General features: G+C 36.2%; 1 protein-coding gene across 1 annotated transcript in view; it reads left to right on the forward strand.

Moving 5' to 3' along the window:
* LOC107084942 (venom phosphodiesterase 1-like) overlaps positions 1 to 13369 on the forward strand; it is a 43853-nt gene that overhangs the window by 6225 nt on the left and 24259 nt on the right. Inside the window, exons 5-11 of the mRNA XM_015375018.1 lie at positions 1265 to 1325; positions 1749 to 1846; positions 2055 to 2134; positions 3190 to 3309; positions 3606 to 3715; positions 9408 to 9473; positions 9579 to 9651. Coding sequence (XP_015230504.1) covers positions 1265 to 1325; positions 1749 to 1846; positions 2055 to 2134; positions 3190 to 3309; positions 3606 to 3715; positions 9408 to 9473; positions 9579 to 9651 — 608 coding nt within the window. The remainder of the gene's footprint in view (positions 1 to 1264; positions 1326 to 1748; positions 1847 to 2054; positions 2135 to 3189; positions 3310 to 3605; positions 3716 to 9407; positions 9474 to 9578; positions 9652 to 13369) is intronic.

Below are 13369 nucleotides of genomic sequence, written 5' to 3' on the forward strand. Positions count from 1 at the left end.
AATTACCGTATAAGGAAAGAACAGAACAAGTTTTGCACGTCCTCGCCATTGCAGGAGTACTCTCTTTAGATCATCCATGACACACCTACTTGTGGAATGTGCAATGAATTTTTTTCCCCACGTGCATCATGGTTAGTATATTGGCCTACAAAAACAAAGAGAAACACTTTTTTTTCTCTTTACTAATTTCACTCAATTAGAATATTGTCAAAGTTAGAAATACCCTTCCCATAAGTGAGGCTGAATAACTAGTTAAAATAATTATTAATTCTAGGCTAGACTATTGTGGAATTTTTTCTACAGAAAAAACCTTTAGTGTGTCCCAAATGCTGCAGGAAAATTCTGATAGAATTTTTTAAAAGAGCTTACACGTGAACTATTTTAGCTTTTCTTTATTGACACCCTGTTTGAATTCAGGATATCATTTAAATGTATCCTCCTTATTATTTATTTATCATACAATACAGATATGAATATTCTGTATGTCATAACAGAGCTTTTCACTCTCAGAACGCAGGTTTATAGTGGTTAGCCTCTAAACGTAGAATAGAAAAGAAATCTTTTTGTTTCCAAGCTCCTTTCCTTTGGAACCAGCTTCTAATTGTCTCTCAGTCTAACTTTAAGATGAGGCTTAAAATCATACTGTTTAGTACAGCTTAATGTTGGTGTTACTATGCTTAGCTGTAGTATCTCTGTAGTTACAAGGCTATAAGCTTAGACTGCCAGAGAACATAACGACTACTTTCCCCTGCATAAGCCATGGCTCAATATAACCTTCCCGATAACAATAAAAACTCTTTGAACTTTTAGGTTGATGTAATAGCCTGTTAAAAACACATTAACAAGTGCTTTTACAAAACTCAGATAAGGTTAAAAAAGGGCTAAGCTAAAGGACATCACAAAAGTTAAACCATTGACCTTTTTATGTGACACATTTGGAGTTGATGTTACAGGTGTTACATTGGAAAAAACATGGACCATTAGTGACACGTACGTCAAGTCACCTTTGTGGACTTAAATGCAGTTAGTCTGCTTGTCTCCAATAAAACATCTCTGTATCACCGAGTATTTCTGGAGAAAGCACCAGAAAAATACAAAAATCCACCAAAAAATCTTTACTTTTTTTCCTGCATATGCTATCATTAATATTATCAATAGTAGTAGTAGTAGTAATAGTAGTAGTAGTAGTAGTAGTAGTAGCAGTAGCAGTAGTGTGAGTATTATCATCATGAAAAAGTGCTGTAAATGTTTCTATTTCTTTTAGGGGAGACCGAGTGGCTGGAGGATCAATGTGAGGACTTCTCAATTCCCAAATGTCCATCAGGGTAAGACTTTGTAAAATAGATGAATGATTGCACTTATATTCACTCCAACATTATGTCTTTTTTAATAAATGTATGTTTCTGATACCAAAATACTTTGATAAATCTTGTCACATTTAATCAAGTTGGTTCTGACTTTCTCCTTTTCTACTGAGGTATTTAATGTAACACCCAAATGCTTTCTAAATCATAAAGATCTGAGATAGCTGTGAGAATAGCATTAGAATATAGTTTATATAGCTAGTGCTAATTGCTATTGCTGCAGAAGTTATCCCTGTATCTGAAAGCATATTAACTTAAATCCCCAACCAGTTAGCCAAGTGACCTTTTCTCTCTCTTATCAGTCTGATTATCTGTTGTTTGTTTGAAGTATCTCTTTTTTTAAGCTATTTTTCTATTTTCTTTTCTTCCTTTTTTTTCTTGTAGCTTTAAGCGACAGCCACTGCTGCTGGTATCTCTGGATGGACTAAGGGCTGAGTACCTGCAGTCATGGAGTGATCTTGTCCCTGTTCTGGACAAACTCAGTTAGTATTGAATAGATTATTCCATTTTCTGATATTATACATAAAGTAAATTAAATTTATGCACCAACAAAGGCCATTATGAATATTCTTCTCATATTCTTCTCTGGAAAACCAGAAAGAAATATTAACATATATTTGCCCCACACTGCTGCCAATTCTGAAACAGAAATAGCAACAGTATCTCTCTTTGATCATTTCTTTTATGCAGGAAGCTGTGGGACGTCAGCTCCATTCATGCAGTCCGCATTTCCAAGCAAGACTTTTCCTAATCACTACACGATTGTTACGGTAAAGGCACTTACTAAGCTGTAAGCAATTCTGCAAATCTCCCAGCAGGCTATAATCCATGAGAAGTAATAATAGAATTGTTCCTCTAAGAAGGTTAGAGTATTATTAGAATAAGTGCACCATGATATGAATATTGATTTTAAACATCTTATGCCAAAGGGAGTTTACTTTAAGAGCATATTTTACGTGATAGAATTTCCTGAAAGGGCAAGTTCAGTTTGAGCCAGCTGGAATATGTCTGGCTCTGAGATGGAAAACTCATGCTGGTTTTCAGAAAATGATTTGTATAGCTTCAGAGGCATCTTACAAACTGGTTTTCACTGGTTTTCTACATGAGGTGAGCGAGGTAGAAATGTGCAGGCAAGCAGTGACTGCTGACATAAAATGATTAGATATAGAAATGCACTCATCAGTGCCTACTGTCGCTGCAATAGTTACGGTATAGTCCTTCACACAACTTAACACCAAAACTCATGCACATTTTTATGTACCTACTATAGAAATAGAACTGCTATGCAAAAGGGAAGCTATACTACCTTATTGTAAATATAAATGTTAGTCTTACTTTTGGATTTATCTGTTTGATTGGTTAGTATACGACATCAGATCCAACTGCAAAATATCTGCAAAATTGTGGTTGTAATGGGGTAAAATATTGAAAATGAAGTAAAGGTATCTTTATTAAACAACTTTCACTTCAAATTGCTAGTTTCTCAGATTTCCTTAATCTTGACTGAGCTAAGCTTACATATTAAAGGTCATAGTCATATTCGTTAGATTCCAGCTAATATCGAGATCATTTATGAGAAATGACGTAATCCTTTGTTATCCATGCTAATGAAAACACCTTGACAGATTGGATTCTTATCCATGCACTTACAGCTTATAATCAATTTCAGACAGCATGAAGATATGCCATGTGTTAACATATGACTAACTGATAAAAGGAAACAAATTCTGTTGAATTACTCCTTTCAGAGTTATCCTTAAGGAATGTGCAAGAATGATTTTGTATGACTCATTCTATTACTCAACATATCTTATTCCATTCACAGGGTCTTTATCCAGAGTCCAATGGTTTGATTGACAACAACATGTATGACCCAGTATTTGATGCCTCCTTCAGCCTTTCAAATTCTGAGAAAAGTAATCCGTTATGGTACCTTGGACAACCTGTGAGTATGACTCTCCAATGAGTTTAGCTTTTACTGAAATATTTGTTGTATAATTTCCTTTTGCTTTCAATTAAACATTTCTTTTTTATATAGATATTTAGAATGTTTTTTTTAGTTGTAATCTTACATGATTTTAGTAATTCAGAGGTAAAGGCAAAGGCAGAGAATGAAAAGGAAGTGCAGGGGAAATATTGTCCTTTAGCTGAAGGGGGGATAGAGGACTGCTTGAAAATATTGAAATGAATATGTATTGTTTGAGTTTTTAGTAAGAAGTAATGTCCTTTATTTCTCAATAGATTTGGCACACAGCTATGCACCATGGTCTGAAATCTGGGACTTTTTTCTGGCCAGGATCAGATGTCAAAATCAATGGAAGTTTCCCTGACATCTATCAAAATTACAGTAGGTAAGTTTCAAAGTTGCAGCAGTTTTTTTTTAAACCAAAGCTGATAGCTGAAAATCCAAAAAAATGTTGAAAACCAGGAATACTAACAACACGAAGGGGACAAAATAATAATGACAAACCAGTAAAGAGTGACTGAACAGTAGGAGAATAAATGTTAGAGAAAAACAAAGACCAGCCATTAGCACATTGGGAGCAGGTGTTGACAGAGGCAAGAAGGGAGCTAGTGAAAAGGAGACTGACACAAGAGGGCAAACAGGAAATATCTACGAACTCAAATACAGTTTAAAAAAAAACCTAGAATACAAGAATCCAAATAAGACCAATGAAAACTCAAAATAAAACTTGGACAAAACCAAAACCATGACAGAGAGAGAGAGAGAGAGAGAGAGAGAGAGTGAGAGAGAGAGAGAGAGAGAGAGAGAAACAGAGAGAGAGAGTAAACAATTCCCATTACAAAAATAGCATACTCTTCCCAATGTAGAAGTTTCCTTTCACATTCTTTATCAATAAAAAATGCAACATTACGTAGATGCAACATAGAAAAAGAATGCCAGTAGATGATCTTCGACAAAAGTTACTTTATTCCCTGATGTTTATCAATTAAATTTGTATTGATATTGAACTGTAAGCTTTTACTGGCATTTCACTAAGACAGAAGGAATTTTATATTGCACCTCCAAATGATACAAGTGTAAAATCCTCCTTTTTCATTGGTGGTGCAGTTATGGCGTAATGGATAAAGCACTAAGTGAGTCTGGAGTGACTGGATTTGATAATGTTACCAGACGGGTAGAAGTTCAAATAGATGATGACTGGGATGTGTAATGTCTTCTATGATGTCTCCTTTTAGCTCTTAAGAAAATGCACTTGTATTTTATTGCTGACAGAGGGCCCTCAATATTTTTTTCTTCTGTCTTATTGATTATTTCTTTTTACTGTTTTTAACTGCGGCAGAACATCCAGCAAACCACACACAAAAGCTATATACAGTAACAAAGACAAGCAGCTTTTGACTCGGATTGTATTTTCAGACATTCTTAATAACATTCTCTTTTGAACAGTTCTTGGGAAATTTAGTAAGAATGACAAACAGTCAGAGATAAGAAAACCAAGACTTTGATATAATGTACTCTCTGTGCATTGATAACGAGAGGCTGGTTTTTCTCGAAGTTCTTCTTACTTTTTGGGGCTGAGAATGGGACAAGCAGAGTATCAGTTGACTCATCTGTGAACTTAATTACAGAGTTCAGGAAAATGATTGTGTACAGTCTGAGGTGTGTAGTGAGTAGAGGAGAGGTTGTGGCATTTAGCCCTTTAGCACTGAGTGAGATTATAGTAGAGTAGTGGGGGCAGACAGACAGGATGGTAAATCAGAAAGTCTTTAATCTAACTGCAGGTTTGCAGGGTAGACTGAGGTTATGAAGATTATTGTTTAGGATTTCCGAGGTTATGGTGTTAAAAGCAGGTGACTAACAGTGAGCATTAATTTGTGACTGACTAAAATAAATATAGTAGAGGAGCTTTTGGTCTCTTAGCAAGTCAATACAAGCTCCTTAGCCTGTAGCGCTCCTTTCATTGTTCAATTGCTTAGTTTTGCCTATTAAGGGCAATTTAACTAAACTGACTCCGCCAGATGGATTTGCTGGATTTGCTCCACATATCCATCTGGAAACCTTCCGTTGAAGTAATTTTGGGAAGGGGCGAAAATACTGGTTAGCTGATTGGCCTATGTTGGTGATAGACGGGCCAAATAAACCAATTAGATCAACGAAGCATATGATGTACTAACAGATCGACGATGAAGAGGAGCCAATTGATAGATCAAAAATATCTTTTCCTCTGAGAAAAGCCTCCAGAGCAGTGTTTTGCTCTTTTTTCAGTGAATAAATACTCTGCAATTCCCATAAAACTTGCTCGATAGCCACGCTAATGCTAGTTTCATCGGCTGAAGCCGCCATGTTCTTTAGACTGAACTGTCGCGCTTCTCGTTGCGTCACACCTCAACCCGCCTCAAAGCCAACGCTGATTGGAAGTTCGTTTGGTGAACTGCTCCAAATTTTCTTTGACGTAGAGTAGCCAGACTGATCTGCCAGTGAAACCTTGAAAGCTCGCGAGATCAGGATGGTCTCACAAGGCTACAATTTAAGTCGTAATCCCTCTCTAAGATCACCACTAACAGTGGTGAAAATATCTTTATCCTCTGACCTAAATAATATATATTTATTGCTACACCGTTATGCCCATTGAAAAGTATCCGATAGCTTGATCTCTGCTTGATTCCTGTTTTTTGCTACAAAAAAATGGATAAAAACACTCCCAACAACCACCAGGTGTTATGAGGTTATGTCTTTGGATACAAATTTAAAGGATATGTATAATAATAATAATGTGATCTTTCATAAACTGAAAAGTTTAAGGCTTATTTACTAAAATCTACCTGTAAAGGCTCAAGTGAGTCATATCAAACACAGGCCTTTCTGTCTTCTTGTTAGACAAACCCAGACTGAATTCTATCTTTGTGGGGAAAAGTTTAAAACCCTGTTTAAACAGACTTCAAACTTATCAGCTTAAGTCTTAAATAAAGTAGCATACCTATGATGTTCTTTCTTGGCATTTATAACCTTGACCAAATCCAAATACAGTAAGGTATGTTTATCATAAGTTTTGTGACATCAATGCATAATAAGATAATATGAATAGTGTTATGCTTCATGTGTTAAAGGGCTCATTCTTTGTGAAATCTAGACTGTATAGCTTACATTCCCACAGTATTTTAAACTGATCCAAAAAGTAAATAATGAAGTATTTAACACTAAGAAAAGTTAGTGTAACTGAATTCAACTAATTGAATTTATCTCTAAAGACGAACCATCTTACCAATCCAAGAAAACCTTTCAGGTATAAGTCTTTTTAATATGTTACAAGGCAAAATAGACAAAATAGACCTTATTCACTATAGCAAGACGCTCTTGCACTCAGCAAAAGTATTTGTACTTCTTTTGCACAGATTGGTTGTTAGATTTGTGTATATTTACACTCCACGGTTCATGCATAATTATTGCCCAACAGTTGTAAACTGTTGAAAGTTTTATGAAAAGCAAGCCGAGCATAAAAAAAGCAATCCCAGCACTGAATCATCTCAGATTACACAAGTAGCCCTGAAGCTTTAAATTTTTTTTCTAATATGAACAAATTGGAATCTGTTGAAAAAAACAGCCTTATGCTGTTTCCTGGATCACTACAGTATATCCAAGTATTCAATAGTTCGACAGGAATAAATGCAGCACTAATATAAAACAAGATTGGCACAGACACAAGTACACTATCTAAGAACGACAACAGTGGCCTTCACCAGTGTTGCTTCCGTGGTAAGAGAGCTCTGACTGAGGACAATAACTGCTACAAGCATAATTGATGTGAGGGACTGCCGTCGAGTCAATGAGTTGATGCAATCAGTTGGTTTTCCTTAGATAGAAAAATCGGAGAATCAATTTGACTGTATGAACTGTCAAACTGATTAATAAAAGATTAGCTCTCTTAAAGGTATAGTGGAGGATTTTCATTCATTTTTGAAAAGACTCGCCTTCTCCACTTTAAAAAAAATGCACATGCACAACCCTGTAGCCGCTCCTGAAACGCCTATTAAACTCGTGCAAGAGCATGCACCAGTCCATTTATCCTCATGCACGCTCTGTTTAAAAGTTGCTTTTTGCATCACTCATGCAAGCTAGCTTTGGCAAGGTAGGCAATGTATAAAATGGAGAACAGCATGTAGGATGGCCTTACGCAAACATATCACCAGAATGATTGATAAATAGGGAGACTACTTATTTTGATGATCAACCCGAAAAAAGAACGTCCTCCATTATACCTTTTAACTATGCAGATGACTCACAGCTTTAGTTCACAATATCAGCAGGTGAGAATGAACCCATCAGAGCGTTGGCTAGATGCTTAGAACTGATCAATATGTGGATGCACCATCCTTTTCTACAACTGAATACAAACAAAACTGGGATAATAATCTTTGGACCAAACGAGGAGAGAGTTAGCTCACAGCTTCAGCTACTACAGCTAAAAAAAAAACACAGATTATAACTGAAATATTGGTGTCATGATGGTCTCAGACCTGAACCTTAAGAGGAACATAAAGGCAGTTGCTAAGTCAATCTTTTTATCATCTGAGTAACATCAGGCCTTCTAGTTCAAGCCTACTCTGTCCACCCAGAACTAGAAGCAAACTTGCACTGCAAAAAATCTAAATCTAGATAAGTCATTTTTTCTTAAAATAAGTGCATGTGTTCTTGAATTGAGGAGGTAAAAGAGACATTTTGCTAATGGAACAAGACAATTAACACTTCAAATATGAAAGCACAATTGCATCGTCTTATTTCAAGTGCATATTATCATTTCTAATATCTAAAATTGGTTATGGTGTAAGTCATGTTCACACTTTGACCTAGTGGACAAAGCATGAAGGAACATGGATGATTTACTTCCTTGAATTTCTGGTTTGCCTTATTTGGTTTGCTCTGTATAAACTGTGTAGTATGTTTTAGTAAATAATTACCTTGATTCCTCTTACTGACTTAAAAAAGCAGCTGCATTTAGAACATCATTCATTACCTCCGCCAAAGGGATAATGTTTTTTTTTTTAGGAGAGTTTGTGTTTATGTTTATCTGTCTGTGTACAGGATAAATGGAACCTTATGTGAAGGAACAATTAATAAAAAAGGTGTAATGATTCAGATCATGTGCAACTTTTGCAAAAAAAAAACTAATGGAGGTAGTGAAGTTTGGGGATGCAATTCACTTCTTCAATCTATCTTTGCTGACCTATAATTTATCCAGAAGTTAATCAATCATACTTTTTCTCTCATTCCAAACTTAGTGTTCGGCTGTATATTTAGCATGTCTTCCCTGGAAATGCCTTTTCTAATTATTCTTTTTTGTATTTGACTACTTCTTATCACAAAGCAAAGATGCAGGCAATCCTTCCACATTGCAAATAAAATCAAATGATTTGGTTCAGTTTTCTTTGATTCCTCTGTTCTTATCAGCTATCTTCCTTTTTTGCCTGTTTCGATCCATGACCCAAGACACACCCGGCACTTTGTCTAAAACAGCCACCTGCCTGGCACTGCGCCGTGCAGAAACGTGTGTTGCAGACTATGACGAAAATCTACAATTTTGGTTGAATGTTTTTATTATACAAATTTTTACAGCATTGGAAAATAATGAATGTTATGTTAAACCTCCTGCACACCATATTAATAAAAACAAACAAAAAACCCATCTATTTTCCATTTTCATACATTTTTGAAAAAGCTCAAGGAACCAGAACCGCGGGTTGCCGACCCCTGGTCTAGGAAATAGAAAGAGTAAAATGCTGAATTTCTGGGCTAAGTCTGTCTCTAGTTAATTAAATTTAATTTGTTGGAATAACAAAGGTAATGAACAAAGAATTTAGTAAAAAATGCATATAAATGAAAAGTAGCAGGAGAAATCGTCTTGATTAAACTCGCAAGGCAATAGGTGTATTCAGAATAAACGCTTTCTGCTTTATGTGGTGGCCTGACTTGATAAAAATAAACCAACAAAATATGAAAATGACAAATTGCTGATATCATTTATCATTTTAATAAATTGTTTGAAAAAAATCAGTACTTAGTATTGCAATCTCTTTTATCAGTAAAGTGCCATTTGAAGAAAGAGTATTTACTGTTCTGAAGTGGCTGCAGCTGCCAGAGGATAAAAGGTTGGTATCAATACAATAATACTCAAATTATCACTCACACATGTCAAAGTTATCATCAGATCTTTGGTAATGATTTTCTATTTCTACTATAAAACAATCTGACAGGCCTGATTTCTTCACACTGTATATGGAGGAACCTGATAAATCTGGGCACAGCTTTGGTCCCGTCAGCGGAGGGGTAAGGCCAACTGAGTTTATTATCATACTCAGTGGATGATTCACCTGCTATTTAAAAGCTTATCATAAATTCTCTAATTTAGTTGGAGTATATCTCAGAGTCCACGTACAATGAACTCTGATTTCTGTAATAAACAATTAAGTTCTCACACTACTGTGTAATAATTTCTCGAATGCAACCACCCCTTATTGGTCATGAAAGCGAAATAGATTTATTGCACAATAAAAACAGTTTCAAGTCCATTTATGCTCTACACGCTATTATTGGTGCCTGCCTTATCTTATCTTACCACTCTTACCTGTCATGTCCCGCACTTTATGTCAGTTTTTATATGTCAGTCTTGTATATTTCTTGTATATTTGTATATTGCAGAGAGTAAACGTAATTTCATTTCCCTTGTATGTCTTGTACATATGTAGAAAATGACAATAAAAGCTGACTTGACTTGACTTGACTTAGCAATGCAAGGACAGACGCACCTATTATTGCTACCAAAAAATTTACTCTTTATTATTTTATTTAGTTTTAAACTTTCATTTTCAAGAATTTTATAATTTGCATGTAGAGAATGATTGACATATTCTGAAAGCAAAGAATATGTGACAGCTTTCATTGAACATGAATAATATTTTCTGCAAATGATCGCCAAGCTTGCATATATATTTCAAGAGGGATGTTGACTCAGTCCTCTTCAGAGAAGCTTCTAATTGCTTTTGGCTACGTTCACACTGCAGGCCTTGATGATCAATTCCGATTTTTTTGTGAAATCTGATCTTTTTGCGTTGCTGTTCACATTTACAAATATATGCGAATTGTATGTGATCTCCTGTGTAAACTGCATTCATACAATTTAAGTGTCCAGCATGCACAGTAGAGGATGTAATGACGTCACAAGCCATGGTGCTTTGTGTTTACAGAAGTAAACATGGATGTGGTGCTGGAGCACACTACAGACAATAAGGTTTTTCTTGCGCTTTTCTTGCCGCCTCTGTGTAGCAAGAAGCAGAATAGTGATCTATGTCGTTTACTAATGGCGTTCAGGTCGGATGAATGCGACCTGGCCGTTCAGACACAGGTCGCATTTGAAAAGATCAGATTAGTATCGGATTCAGGACCACATAGCCAAGTGGCCTGGGTCGGATTGGAAAAAAGCGGATCTGTGTTGTTCAGACTGCCATGAAAAGAAAACATACAGGTAACCTATGGGCAAAAAAATCGGATTTGGATCATTTCAGGTTGCAGTGTGAACATAGCCTTTGAGATTGGCTAAGCAGATTTTCTTTTTGGTCACCTGTTGCTCTGGTGAAATCTTTCAGGTTAGTTTTTTACAGTGTACCCTTACAAGTGCTCTCGCTATTGAGCTAGGATTCTTATCCAAAATATTATTCTACTTTTTCCCTTTGTGTCCTTACTACACTGAGGGTGTCGACAGATGAAAGACAAAACCATAACTGATGTTTTCACCCCCACTTGTCTGTGGGGACTGGGGCTTGGCATCACTCCAACACAGGACTGTAAATGATAAATAACTTTTTTCTTGTGTAGTCTTTTATTAACTTTGAGAATTACAATGCACGTCACACTACATTTTGTCATTTACCCATTAACACTGACATTCTCCTGGGTACGGCGGTGAGATACATTGCAGTCACAGCTCACCTGTGGCAGACTGGCAGAATTAATGCTACCAAACAACTGTGACACCAAGCCCTCTGACAACCAACAATAGTCAAGGAGGGTGGTGTCTCACCCAAGGACACAATGACTGAGGTGGGCAGAGCAGGGGCTTGAACGATTGCGAGCCACCCACCCCCTGTACAATAATTCCAAAACTGTTTTAGGTCTGATTTGTGCTGTTGTTCATTGAACCATCCCTAATGACCCTCTTGATTCAAGAAGTGAACCTTTATGGTGTCAAGATTTGTTGGAGGTTTTTGAGGACCCAAATGCAGAGAGAGGTGTGAGAGACAAGTTTTGCTGATTTAATTGAAAGTTCCAGAGGCAACAGTAGCAAATATCCAAAAATCAAAAACCAGAAGATGCCAGGGAGAAACACACACTAAGAGCTGAGTAACAACAAAGCACCAATTAAAAAGAAACCAGCAATGAGCAACTGCAGAGGTGGTGTATATATAGGGAACAGAACAAAAAATGGGCTAATGAGCTGATATGGAGCAGGTATGAACAGAACTAACTAGAAGGGAACTAACGGGAAAGGAAATAGGCACAAGTTGGAGACAGAGAGTTACTAAAAAAAAATAAAGAACTCCATAAATAAAACACAAAATTGAAAAGAAACTAATGAATAAGAAAACACATAATAGCATAAATCAAAGTGGAACTGAAAACTAAAAAGAAACTCAAACAGCTGTCTACATAACACATGGTGCTTTTCTCTTGCATGGAAAAACCAGCAATTAAGACCAACTCAGACACTTCAAATACACTTTGACCTCCATTAAACCCAAGTAACTTTCTATTATTCAAAAGAGTCCAGGATTATGCAGCTTACATGAAAGGCAGACCGTAAATCCTGCATAACATCTCAGAATCTAGCAGGAAATGAAACTGAACTTCAGTTTCATTTCCTGAAAAAAAAAAACTAAGATTTTTTATGTGAAACTCAAGTTGGCAGTCACTTCAAAAAGTAAAAAAGACACATAAACTATATGCTTGACAACATTTGAGTACCACTTATGTTTTCTATTTATATTTTGTGTGGCTGGTGTTCATGGAAAGCCATTTGTTGACACAGGAGCTCATGTGCTGTTTACTCCTAATGGACCATCACTGTTTACAAGCTGCCTTCTCTAAACCAACATTTGGCTATTACAGAATGACAGCATAAAATTAAAAGCACTGAAAAAAGTCACTCTCACGTAGTTGGCAAATTTTCAAGATGAGATTAGAAGTAAGTGAATCAGAAGAAAGGCAGATTGCAACTTAAAGGAAACCCTATTTCAGTCCATCGCAACAGAAACTGTCTCACAGAGGTACATCAGTCATATACAAACCATAGAATATTGAAAATCATATGTCAAGGCCTAAAAATGCTTGGCTTAGTTGAGCAGAACAAAAAGGTGTGAAGAACTTGATTATGCTGAATGCACCTCCAAAAAACAAGGAGTTCCAGAGATTTTAGAAAAATCTGTTATTTATTAAAACATTTACATAAGTGATAGTGAGCTCCAATGTTACCATAAGCATAAAGTCTAGACATTACTATAATTACAGTTTTGTCTTAACAGCGTTAATGGAATTTCTTTCTGATAAATTCCTGGATTAATTGTAAATACTTAAAAGCTGAAACCACAATCCTCCCCCTCAATTCAGTATTTCTCTTTTAACAAAGGTGACTTACTTTTGTCCTCCTTGAAACTATTTCTCTTCACTGTTCAAAATCTGAACATTTCAGTCTTCAAAGGTGTGTCCTTTGTTCTTGAGGTGCAACTGTGCAGCCAAATCTTACCTAAAGTTACTTGCTGTCCTATGCTGTGTCATGCATCTGTGTAGTTTGGTTTCTCCAATATAGGAGGATGTACAGTCCTTGCTGAGCAGGACAAGATACATAACGCCGCTCAGCTTAGTTTGGCTGTTCTGTTCTTAGGATGAAACCGTTTTTATCTGAGTGTGTTGCTGGGTTGCCTTCAGTGGGCAACTCTCAAGTTAATGTACTGTTAATGTACCCTATGCATAGATATATATATATATATATATA

Source organism: Cyprinodon variegatus, unplaced genomic scaffold (assembly GCF_000732505.1).
Source record: "Cyprinodon variegatus isolate N-32 unplaced genomic scaffold, C_variegatus-1.0 Scaffold112, whole genome shotgun sequence".
In the NCBI taxonomy this organism is placed as follows: Eukaryota; Metazoa; Chordata; class Actinopteri; order Cyprinodontiformes; family Cyprinodontidae; genus Cyprinodon; species Cyprinodon variegatus.